The sequence below is a fragment of the Narcine bancroftii genome, chromosome 3 (genome assembly GCF_036971445.1).
Source record: "Narcine bancroftii isolate sNarBan1 chromosome 3, sNarBan1.hap1, whole genome shotgun sequence".
NCBI lineage: Eukaryota > Metazoa > Chordata > Chondrichthyes > Torpediniformes > Narcinidae > Narcine > Narcine bancroftii.
In genome coordinates, this window is record NC_091471.1 from 227,568,435 (window position 1) to 227,581,111 (window position 12,677).

General features: G+C 41.5%; 1 protein-coding gene across 1 annotated transcript in view; it reads left to right on the forward strand.

The window, feature by feature from the left end:
* The window catches only part of prdm5 (PR domain containing 5), a 516,233-nt gene that overhangs the window by 121,099 nt on the left and 382,457 nt on the right, over positions 1-12,677 (forward strand). Inside the window, exons 6-7 of the mRNA XM_069926793.1 lie at positions 6,417-6,509; positions 6,756-6,877. Of these exons, the coding sequence (XP_069782894.1) occupies positions 6,417-6,509; positions 6,756-6,877 (215 nt within the window). The remainder of the gene's footprint in view (positions 1-6,416; positions 6,510-6,755; positions 6,878-12,677) is intronic.

Genomic DNA, 12,677 nt, shown 5'->3' on the forward strand with positions numbered 1-12,677 from the left:
AATGAAAGGTTAATTGAGCCATTGTAATAATCTTCTTTTGAGGACATTTTGAGGGCAGGAATGACTGATGCACGTATCGGGGTTTGGATGTTTTGAAAGGAATAGGATGGGAGGTGAGGGGGGGGTGGGAGTAGCATTACTGTTCAGGATTGTATTGCAGCTATAGAAAGGGAAGATGCTGCAGAGGGAGTGCCCATTGAGTTGGTGTGGGTGAAAGTCAGAAATAGGAAGGGATCTATCATTGTATTAGGAGGAGTCAATAGGCTCCAGACATCAAGGAGCAGATAAGCAGGCAGATTTTGGAATGGTGTGGGAAATACAGGGTTGCAGTAATGGGTGATTTAAACTTCTCTAATAATGACTGGCATTTCCTGACTGCAGGAGGGATGGATGGGACTGAATTTGTCAGGTGTTCAAGAAGGATTCCTGACACAGTATGTGGACCAGCCGATGAGAGGAGAGGCCGGACTGGATCTGGTTCTGGGTAATGAACCTGGTCAAGTGGTGGACCTCTCGTTGGGGGAGCACTTTGGTGAGAGTGACCACAACTCTCTGAGCTTCAGCATAGCTGTAGACAAGGATAAAAGCAGACAAAATGGGAAAGTGTTTAATTGAGGAAGTGCTAATTATGATGGGATGAGGCAAGAATTAGCGAGAGTAAATTGGAAACAGATGTTCAAGGGTGAAAGCACAGAAATAACGTGGAGAAAGTTTAAGGACCTCTTGTGCTAGGTTCAGGATAGGTTTGTCCCTCTGGAATAGGGAAAAGATGGTAGGAAAAGGGACCGTAGTTGACAAAATAGGTGAGGTAGCTAGTCATGGGGAAGAAGGAAGTGTGTATTAGATATAGGAAGCAGGAAGAGCTCGTGAGAAGTATATGGTAGCCAGGAAGGAGCTTAAGAAAGGATTTAGGAGAGCTCTTAAGGGGCATGAGAAGGCCTTGGAAAATAGGATTAAGGAAAACTCCATGGCTTTCTATGCATGTGAGGCAAGAAGGATTTCAAGAGTAAAGATGAGTCCACTTAATTATGAAGGAGGAAATGTGCCTGAAGGCAGAAGAGGTTGGAGAGGTCCTAAATGAATACTTTGCTTCAAAATTCACAAGAGAAGAGGACCTTGATCAGGGTGAGGTCAAAACAGAACAGGCCTGTGTGCTGGTCATTGCGGAGAGTAAGGAAAAGGAAGGGTTGGATCTTCTTGAAAACATTGAGATTGATGTCCCCGGGGACCGTCGCAATATACCGCAGTTTGCTGTGGGAAGTGAGGGAAGAAACAGTCTGGGTAGTAGCTATGATCTTTGAGTCCTCTTTGGCCGCAGGGGAGGTGCCAGAGGATTGGATAATGGCAAATGCAATCCCCTTGCTTTACAAAAGGTTATATGGAAAATCCTGGGAATTATAGACCAGTAAGTCATACGTCAGTGAGGTGCAAACTATTGGAGGAGACTTTTAGGGATAGGGTCTATGAACATTGGGAGCAGTAAAGTCTAATCAACATGGCTTTAGGGCAGTAGATGTGGTCTATATGGATTTTAGTGAGGTATTTGACAAAGATACTTAACAAAAGTCATGAGGCATGGAATCAGTGGAACTTTGGCTGTGTGGATAAAAAAACTGGCTCGCAGATAGTAGTAGTGGAAGGAAGTTATTCTACCTGGAAGTCAGTGACAAGTGGAGTACCGTAAGGATCTATTCTGGGACCCCTGCTCTTTGTGATTTTTATAAATGGTCTGGATGAAGAAGCGGAAGGATGGGTAAGTAAGTTTGCAGATGGCACGAAGTTTGGAGGAGCTGAAGGTTGTAGAAGGTTACAAGAGGATATAGACAGGATACAGAGTTGGGTGAGAAAGTGGTAGACAGAGTTCAATCCGGATACATGTGAGGTGATGCATTTTCGAAGGACAAAGCAGAAGGCTAAATACAGGGTTCATGGTTGGTTCCTTAAGAGTGTGGATGAACAGAGGGACCTTGGAGTTCAAATGCATGCATCCCTCAAGTCATCACAAATGTTAATAGGATAGTTAAGAAGGCCTATAATTTGGAGCCCATAGGGGTATGGTATACAGGATGATAATTCCATAACTCTTGATCCAATGACACCGAAAACCTGTAGATTAATAGGAGGAATGAGTTCTGGTCATGTTGCAACTCTACAATTCTCTTGAGATTATTTTGTTCATTTCTGGTCACCTTATTATCGGCAGGATGCAGAAGCTATGGAGAGGTTACAGTAGAAATTGACAAGGATGTTACTTGGATTGGGAAATAAGTCTTATGATACAAGGTTAGCAGAGCTGGAACTTTTCTGTTTGGAGTGTAGAAGGATAAGAGGACACTTAATAGAGGTCTACAAGATTATGACAGCTAGCACCTTTTTCCCAGGGCAGGAATAGCAAAAACCAGGGGATATGTGTACAATGTGAAGGGAGGGAAGTTTAGGGTAGACATCAGGGGTAATTTTTTTTTTTACGCAGAGAGGTGTGGTGCCTTGAATAGCTTGCCAGGGATGGTGCTGGAGGCTGAAACATTAGGGGCATTTAAAAGACTCTTAGACAGGCACATCATGGAAGAAAAATAGAGGGTTATGGGGTTGGGAGGATTTAGTACTTTTTTTTAAAGAATATATACGTCGACCAATATTGAGGGCCAAAGGGGCTGTACTATATTGTAGTGTTCTATGTTCTATAACAAACTAGGTAGAGGATAGAAAACAAAAAAACAATAAACTGTTTTCAAAGTTCAGATTTATTGTCAGAGTATATATGTGACATCACATGCAACGCTGAGATACTTTTACTTTAGGCCAGACAATACTACGTATTGGTAGTGCAAAAATCTGTGCTCACCGGAAGATACAGATACAAAATAGAGAATTGTAAACCAATTGTGCAATGCAGGGAAAGAAATATCCAGTAATAAATAATGTGCAAAGTAGGAGTCCTTAAAGGAGTACTTGTTTAAGTTTGTTGCTTAGTTGTCTGATGGTGGAGGGGTAGCAGGTGTTCCTGAACCTGGTGGTGCAAACCTTGTGGCCCCTAGACCTCTTTTCTGATGGCAGCAGTGAGAACAGAGGTTGTCCTGGGTGGTGTGGATCCTTGATGATTTGCTGCTGCGCTCAAGCAAGCAGATACATACTAGTGGATACCACAGGAGGAAGATCTGGGTCTTCGGCCTAATAATTGATCACCTTAACTGGAATATCGTGGTTTTCTAATGATAAAACATGGTGGGGAAAATTGACCCTGGGGAGGATTCTGCCTGTAAATTCATACAAACATTAAGAAAAATGTGAGCTTAGGCTCTTTGAGAAGAATAGAAAATACCATTTCACCATGGTGAGAAACAAGTCTGTTTTATTGTGCAGTGGGATCTTGATGTGTTGATTGTTTATGCAGTGGATTGTAAATCCTTTTTATCCTCTTCCTGAGCAGTATTATGAATGTTCAGTCATCAAGGCTGAGAATAGTTTTACAAAAATGTGGGAGGAACTCAGCAAGTCAAACACCGTGCTTTAATGATATATAACCAACATTTCGGGCCTGAGCCCTTCATCAAGGTATGAGCAAAACGTAGGCAGGCACCTGAATAAAACAGTGGGGCAGGCACACAGGCTCATAGGAAAGAGGTCATAGGGGAATAGGGATGGAAGGGCATAAGAGCAAAAATGCTGATGGGATAGCTAGCTCTCTGAATGCTAGAGATCTGGAGGAAGGGACAGAGAAATGGGGAAGAGAGGGAGACAAGGGGGATGGGGAAGGGAGAGAGACAAGGAAGAGAGGGAGAGAGGGATGGGGAGACGGGGGATGGGGAAGAGAGGGAGAGAGAGGGACGGGGAGACGGAGGGATGGTGAAGGGAGGAAGTCAGAGGGATGGGGAGACAGGGTGGGGGAAGAGAGGGAGAGAGAGGGATGGGGAAGAGAGGGAGAGGGGGATGGGGAAGGGAGGGAGACAGGGATGAGGAGACAGGGGGATGGGGAAGAGAGGGAGAGAGAGGGATGGGGGAGATGGATGGTGAAGGGAGAGAGAGAGGGATGGGGAGATGGATGGTGAAGGGAGAGAGAGAGAGAGAGGGATGGGGAAGAGAGAGATGGGGATGGGGAAAGGAGGGAGTCAGAGGGATGAGGAACAGAGGGAGACAGATATGGTGAAGGGAGGGTGTCAGAGGGATGGGAAAGAGAGAGTGACGGGGATGGGGAAGAGAGGGAGATGGAGATGGGGAAGAGAGGGGGATGGGGAAGAGAGGGACAGAGAGGGATGGGGAAAAGAGGGATGGGGATGGGGGAGAGAAGGATGGGGGGAGAGAGAGAGAGAGAGAGTCAGAAGGATGGGGAAGAAAGGGAGCCAGAGGGGTGGGGGAGCCAGAAAGACAGGGAAGAGAGGGAGTCAGGGGGGATGGGGAAGAGAGGGACAGAGAGGGATGGGGAAGAGAGGGAGAGAGAGGGATGGGGAGAGAGAGAGTCAGAGGGATGGGGAAGAGAGGGAGCCAGAGGGGTGGGGAAGAGAGGGAACCAGAGAGACGGGGAAGAGAGGGAGACGGAGCGATGGGGAAGAGAAGGAATCGGGACGGGGAAGAGAGGGAGATGGAGGGATGTGGAAGAGAGGGAGATAGGATCAGGGAGGAGACAGAGGGATGGGGAAGAGAGGGAGACAGGGAAGTGGCCTTAATGGAAACCAGAGAAGTTGATGTTCAAGTTGATGAGGCTATGGACAGAGATGTCGGCATGGGAGTGGGGCTAACATTTTTGTGCACATCCTTGTTTAACATGTTGGGCATTGATAAAAAGCTTTGGAAAATGTAATTTTCTTAAGAATGAGAAGGTAGAATTTGGGGGATATATTGCACAGGGAGAGGATGTTTAAAATTCTTACTATGGTTTAAATTGATATTTTGTATTTTTTGCAAACTTTGCAGATTCTACCTCACTATTATCAGGATGAGAAATATAACAATGAAGAGCATTAAATAATGTTTTAATCATGCAAACATTCCATGAGTTTTCCCTCTGAACAATTTTCAAGTAATGAAGCTTTAAAAAGGTTTTGATTTTGTATCAAGATTTGGATGTTTTCTATATTCCATGGGTCTTCAACATGTCAAGGTTCTGACGAATGTAATCAATCATCCCGGTCGACAAGTCAATATTTTTGTAAACATATAATTGCATTTTGATGGGAGCAATTATTTTAACCTCATAATGATGTGGTAAAGTTCACGTAGTTGCTGTGAGAGTGATTGAGACGAGCATCATACATGTCAAAGGTCAAAGGTTCCTTTTATAGTCACTTAATAATACATTAGAAATGTAATATACGTGATACACTTCAACTTTTGTCCTCCGTAAGGCAAAGAAAGTGTCGCCATGAGCATTGCCCCGTCCCCCTAACAATAGGAGAAAGCGAAGCAAAAGGGAGTCCCTTCAGAGTTACTGAGCATCCGTGGATTCACCTCCACCGCTCCTGCAGCCTCTGCAGCCACACAGACTCCAATTCAATCCATATCAGCAACCTGAGCTCCAGATCCAAACCTCTTATACGATCAGAAATCCTACATAGGCCCAAGGCCCTTCTTGCCCTCAGCACCTTCTGGAATCCCAGATCCAATACCTGGTTCCCATGAGCCAGTCTCCAGCAGTCCACAGCCCTGTGTGAGTCCTTCAGCCACAACTTAGTCGCTGAGCCCCTCGATGATCCACTGCTGTATTCACTGTCCTATCAGGTCACCTCCCATGCTTCTCCTTCTCAGCAGGGTGTGTTCTACTTGTCCCATTTCTGGTGACCTGTCCTGCTTCACAGCTCAAGTCTGCAGTCCCTCGTTACAGCAGCTCCAGCGGTGGAGGCGAATCCACGGATGCTTAGTAACTCTCAAGGGACTCCCTTTTGCTTCACTCTCTTCTCTTGTTAGGGGCACCAGGCAATGCTCATGGCGACACATTGTTTGCCTTACAGAGGACAAAAGATGAAGTATATCATGTATATTACATTTCTAATGTAAACCTGCAGGTTTAATCTACTGGTTTTAGGTGTCATTGGATCAAGAGTTATGGAATTATCATCTTGTATACCATACCCCCATGGGCTCCAAATTATTTAATGACTATTTTTAGGTTTATGAATTGGTCTAGAGTGTAGGATAGATGATAACTTTATTAACTATACATAATACTTCAAGGTAACACCTTTACAGCAGCAGTGATTGGGACCACGCTTTGGATTCTGCGCTGTCTGTAAGGAGTTTCTGTTCTACCTTTGTCTGCGTGGAGTTTTCCCCAGGGGTTCTGGTTTCCTCTCACTGTTCGAAATATACTGGGGATTGTAGATCCTGAAATAAATTATATGCTGTTTTGCCTGCATAGTAGATCAATGATTTAATAAAGAAATTATTTCATTAAAGTTCTCCATTTCTCCCTTTGTTTGTAGCGTTCTGCAGTGTACTGAAAATGACCTTCCTGATGACAGCTCTCGAAGCCTTCACTGTTCCGTCTGCAGCATTTCCTTCAGCTTGGAGTCAAGGTTTCGTATTGAACCACAGTTGTCATTTTGTAACATGTTTTCTGCTTTCCATAACAACCTGGGCAGCTTGCATGTGAATTAAAAAAAATAAAACCAGTAACATTGCTTTGCTTCATCACCCTGGTTTGCCGAACTCTGATGGAAGCCAGAGTGACTGCTCTTGTCACGTGTTAACCAGGCGTGCATGCAATAGAGGGATGCTACATTGTGTATTACATTGTGGTTCTTACCAACTGTCTACCACAGTTTTGAACAGCATAAAGAAGCTTGCAAAGGGGATGCCAGGTTTGTTTGCAAGGCTGATAGCTGTGGGAAAAGGTTCAAGAGCAAAGATGCCTTGAAGAAACATAAGGAGAATGTGCACACAGGTAAGAATGTTCATCAGAATGAGGTAGATTTTAAATGCATTTCTTTTGAATTGTGGGGAGCACAGCAACAATTGCAAAAATTAGTCAAGATTTTTCTCATCTTTATGTTATAATTATTTGATTAAAAGTTTAAAGTTCAAATTTATTGTTAGAGTTCATGTATGATTCCTTTTCCCTGCGGGCCAGGCAGAATTTTTACTTAACAGTAGCGTGATGAACTATACTCGAGAAAAGATACGTGTACAAAAGAGAGAAATGCAAGTAAAGAAAGAAATGTAAACAGTTAAAACACAAAATGCTGGAGAAACTTGGCAGGTCAGATAGAGTATTTTATATAGCAAAGATAAAGGTACAAACCCAATATTTTGTCTGGAGGGTTTTGCTGGGCTGTGTCCACTACCCTTTGCAGGGTTTTCCGCTCAGAGGTATTGGGGCTCCCATTACCAGGCCGTGATTTAACCGGTCAGTACAATTTTATCAAGACTTAAATCTGATCCATTTTTTTCATTTGTGATTTCAAATCCTAAATCCGAAGTATGCCCATTAGAATGACGTGTTTGAAGTTGCGTTAAAATCGCTAGTGTTCAGGAATTTTAATTTTTGTTTGCAAGGAACTTTTCAGAGTAATGCCCATTTGAAAATATGTGCAAGACAATGTAAATGCGAATGTTCGTCAGTTTCACCATTAACCACAGTGGCTTTGATGCAATGCTTGTTACTGTTAAGATTCTACGTAATTTAAGGACTATCTGTCAAGGTTTGTGTTCAGTTTCCATGTTACCTTTACTGATTTTGCACCGTGTTGGGTTATTGGCAGGCCTTGTCACACAAAGGATGATAAAGAGATTCAGTCATGCTGCTGACCATTCCAGTACCTGAGTGAATAAGTTTCTGCTCACAGAACTGTATGAACCAGATTTTCACACCTACTTTGCACAAGAAGTTGTAAAATGTAGAAAGTATGAAATTTACACTCAGGAATGTATTCAATCTATGCCACCACAAACATTTTCCCAATTACATGTGCAAGGGAGGGGGACGTGGTTGGGGTTGTCTTCAAAGTATTAAACAATAGCCAACCCAATGACTGTGGAGAGAGGCTCAGTGGAAGGGGCAAAAGCCATGCTGTGGTAGGTCTCATCACCCACTGTGTCAGGCCATGGATAGTATTTCATACAAAAGTACTGGTTCCTGGTTCCTTCGCACTTCCTCGTCTCAATCAGTTTTGCAGGCTGTAACTTGGAAGAAAGTCATTTCTGCCTTAGCAAGTTCCCCAAGGAGCAAATCATGTATTGGTTAAATCAAATAATAGGAGTCAACCCAGAGGGGCTTCCCTCCGTACTCCACCGCAAGGATTCAGCTTGAGCATATTGATTACTGGCAGATTTTAACCCAAATTGTTTTAAACATGTAAAAGGGAATTGTATCCAAAAGGAAATCTCTTTGGATTTGAAATGTCTTATGGGATTCAATTGAATGATGGAAGGTGTAACATAATGTTCCTGTAAAATATAGAGTTATGGAATATATCCCAAATAAGATTTTCAAAAATATGCATTTTTATTTGTTCTGAGTTTTAAAAGGCACTACCATCAAAATGCCTCAGAATCTCTGGGCTTCTGTTTGCTTTCAAAATCGAGGCAATATTACAAGCCAAACAGTATCTCCATATATTTTAAAGGATGCGACTGCAATAAATCTTTGGTGAAAGGAAATACAGGATGGGTGAAAAAAAAAATACAGTGCATTAACCCAGTCAGAGGTTACAGATGATATTTGTAAATCACAAGAGGGCAGCTTATTTCCTCAAATCCTTTTCCACTCATTTGGGATTTTTTAAACTTTGACATTTCTTTTTTTAATTTTTGCTGCTGGATGCTGTGAGATGATTCAAGACCAAGAAGGACACTTGGTGAGAGACAGAATGATGTGAGACTTAAAACAGGAAGTAAAATTTCTGGGGAGGATTTTGTGTCTGTAGAATCTGGAGATAAAAGATGAATGTCATGTGAAAACACTCTTTGGATTTTGAGTCTCTTTCGGCTCAATAACAGTATGATATTCTGTATGTTGAGGGAAAACCGAGGTCCAACAAGCATTATCTATAATTCTAGCATAAAATCCCTTCATTATATCATGGGAGGTACAATTAGCATAGCAGTTAGCGCAATGCTGTTACAGCGCCAATGATCGGAACCAGGGTTCGAATCCCATGCTGTCTGTAAGGAGTTTTCAGGTTCTCCCTGACTTGGCATGGGTTTCCCCCCCCCCGAGGGCTGTGATTTCCTCCTATCCTGCTAAGTGTACCAGGGTGGGGTTGTAGGTCATTTGGGTGTAATCGAATGGCACGGACTTGTGGACCGAAAGGGCCGGTTAATGTATGTCTAAATTTTTAAAAAAATCTAAAAAATGACTTGACAAAAAAGGAAAATATCTTAAATGCTTTTTTACTTACCTTACTGACATTTCTTGCTATCTTTGTTTCTATTGATACACGTTTCAAGATTCCTTTATCCCTCCACACTTATGAATTAATGTCTTACCCTGAACATGGCGAGTTCACTTCCCACATTGCACCTCCCAAAATGCAATACCTTCCTCTTCTCTGCATTAAATTCAATTTGATGTTTTTTTGTCCAATTTATATTCTCCAGAGGGCTAAAGCTTTTCATTGTTAACTAAACACGGAATTTTAATGTCATGTGACTGTCTTCGATTAATGTGTTTTTCTAAGTGAGGGTTTATTGTTTAATTTAGAACTTAGTTGCAAAGATTGCCCACGACTGAAGTTAAATGACCAGGCCAGTAATTATTTGGAATATTCCTTTTCCCATTTTCAAAAGTGGCACATGTTTGCCCTCCAAACCGTTGGCACCACTCCTACAGCCAGGAAGGATTGCTGTGTCAATATTGTCAGCCTTTGGTTTATTTTTGATAAGTAACTTCTTAATCTAGTAAAGTGGCTTGACCATAATGGAGACCGTTAACTTCTAATTTATCTTTGTCCTTTTCTATAGCTGTGCAAGATCTAACTAAATTATGTGACGGTAATATCTGCTGATATCTTTTCACTGCCTGGTCTTCTTCTTTGAAGCTAAATCCAGAACTATCTTCTTTTTGGGATTTCAACACACTAGCTAAAATGTTTTTATTTTTCTGAATTCTGTGCCTTCTGTATATTTACACAAAAGTTAATATTTGGGTAAATGAAAACAAGCACTTTTACTTCCCGAGTATTTTTTGGTGCTTGTGAGAAATTTGCCGGTAAGTTTGTCCTTCATTTTCCCTCGCACCGGTCTGAATACAAAGCAGGATCTAACAGTGTAATTATTCTTTTCTTCTCTCAGTTCAACTCATTATGTCTCAGTTAATGATCCTGTCAAAATTTCAACCGTGTGGACCATAGAACATTATTGATGGGTGTAGATAGAGTCAATGCAATTAGGCTTAAGGTGGTCTGTGAGTGAGAAGAGAAGGTTGAGAATCATTGCTCTAGACCCAATTGTTACTGAAATATTTTGCTTGAGAAAAATTGTCATTGGTCCATTTTCCTTTGGAGTTATGAAACCGTGCACATAACGAGTCAATGAGGTACGTTAAAGCAGTGGTTTTCAAATTTTTTCTTTCCTATAAACCATCACTGAGCACTTACGGCATAGGGAATACTATTTTTTGAATATTTTATTTTAATCAACACATATGATCATTACAACAATTAATATCAATTAATGTTACAGTCTTTACAAATATATGTTGATAATATATAAAAAAGAAAAAAGTGTATGAAAAAGAAACTACTAAAACTAAAAAAGAACCCCTCAAACCCAACTAAACCCCCCCCCAACCTAAACTAATCCCAATAACTAAAATGTAAATATAACATAACTATATATTAAGTTGATTGCTTCAGATGATGCTCAAGGATCCCAAAAAGAACATTATTCCAAAAAACTACTACTCATTTAGGGAAAACTTCACTGGTGCACAGGGAATACTTAAGGTGGAATGTGAGTGTCTTTCAAAAAAAGATTGCCCACCCCTGCCCTAGTTGGTGCGAGAGATGACAATTCACAGGGTGGCGAACTGATGAGCAGTGAGCAGAAGATGCTGGGAGCAGATATTGATGAAGATGCCATTGGGGGAGAAGGGCTGGGTTTGCGCTGGTGACTGTGATGGTTTCCCTCAGCAGATGATTCAGAATTGCAGGGAATGGAGTCGCCTTCAGTCTGCAGATAGTCAAGGAGACCACAATTTGAATTCACTGTGCAATGCCAAAGATGTATAAAAGGATAAATCACAGAACACCAATTGAGTGAAATAAGTTCATGGTTACCTTTTGAGGATAGATTCAAGAACAATTATGAATGATTGCTTTTGGAAGGACAATCAGAATAGCTACTATGAATTTCCAGTGGAGGCGCCTAACTCACCACCTATCTTGTTCATAGAGTCCAGCTGAACCTATAAGTGATCAGGAATAGATCCAGATGTAACAGTTTAACACCACAGTAACAAGGTGACAGTATAATTGAATGGCAACACAGATGAAGGTTTCTGGAATGATATTGAACACAGGTGATATGAGGTCCTGGAAGCCCTTGTCATCCTTCGAATGTCACTTCGAAAAGATTTGAGTCTGACTCTCTCTTTCTCGATCTCTGTCTATCTCTCTCTTTTCCTCCCTTTCTCAACGCCTTCCACTCTGATCATTTTTTTCCCCATTTGTACTGATCGCATTACCTGCCCTGTTCTCATTTTTATATCTGGGACACTTTACAGAGTCCCAACATTAAACTGACACTTTGTGTCTGAGCATGTTGCTGGGGCAAAGATGTGTGAGAACGATAACGGAATCACTTTGCAACTGAAGCTGTACCTGTTGTCTCTGTAGAGCCGACAGTAGCCATACCAATTGAAAAAGGGTGAAAGTTTTACTCTGTTAATGTAAAGATTTGAGAGAGGCCTTCCCATCCGGTTTCAATTCAGTCTCTATACACTGTGCTTTAATTTGTGAAAATTTTACCAGGAAAATCCACGCTGAACCAACCATATGCTCAAAAGAATAAAATTGATGATATTTCCTGTAGTGGAAGTTTTCTTACATTTCTATCATTTAAAAAGCAGATCCGAGGCGAGGGATAAGATTGAGCAGAAATTATGTCAATTTTTAACATTTTCTTGAGCAGAAATGATGTCAATTTTAAAAATTTTCTTCCTCTTTTCAAAAAAAAACATTGTTTGTGATGCAACGTTGTTTAGATTATGAGAATTTTGAGGGGTAGGGGGGAGAAATTTTTATTGGACTGTTTTCTGTTGTATATATTTGCTTCATTGGGAAGCATAAACTTCCTTTTTTCTAACCAGGAAGTAGACTTAGCTACAATCTTAAATTGCTGTGTTGCCATCTTCATTGAATTAACTTCTGAAGTTAGTTCCAGAGGGATCTGTTCAGAATGTTTAGAAAACAAAGCTATAGGAAATGACTTTAAAATTGAAGCAATCTTAGCCCAAGATAGGAAACGGCAGATAAAGTTACATTCACAGTATTGGAATGAAAGTACATCTGTGTGCAGCGAGGTTTCCTGGATCCCAAGTCGGCATGGAAATATATTTTGTATAAGACTGTTAATCCAAAACCACAGATAAAAGAATGCTGCTCTGAACTGTACATACCTTTTCTCTCATTCCCTCTGTTTCCACCTCGATTATTCCTTTATCCAACACTCTCTTCCGCCATCTGGCTCTCTCTTCCTCACGTCTGCTATCTCTTCTCTCCTAACTCTGTTTCCTCAACATGCAC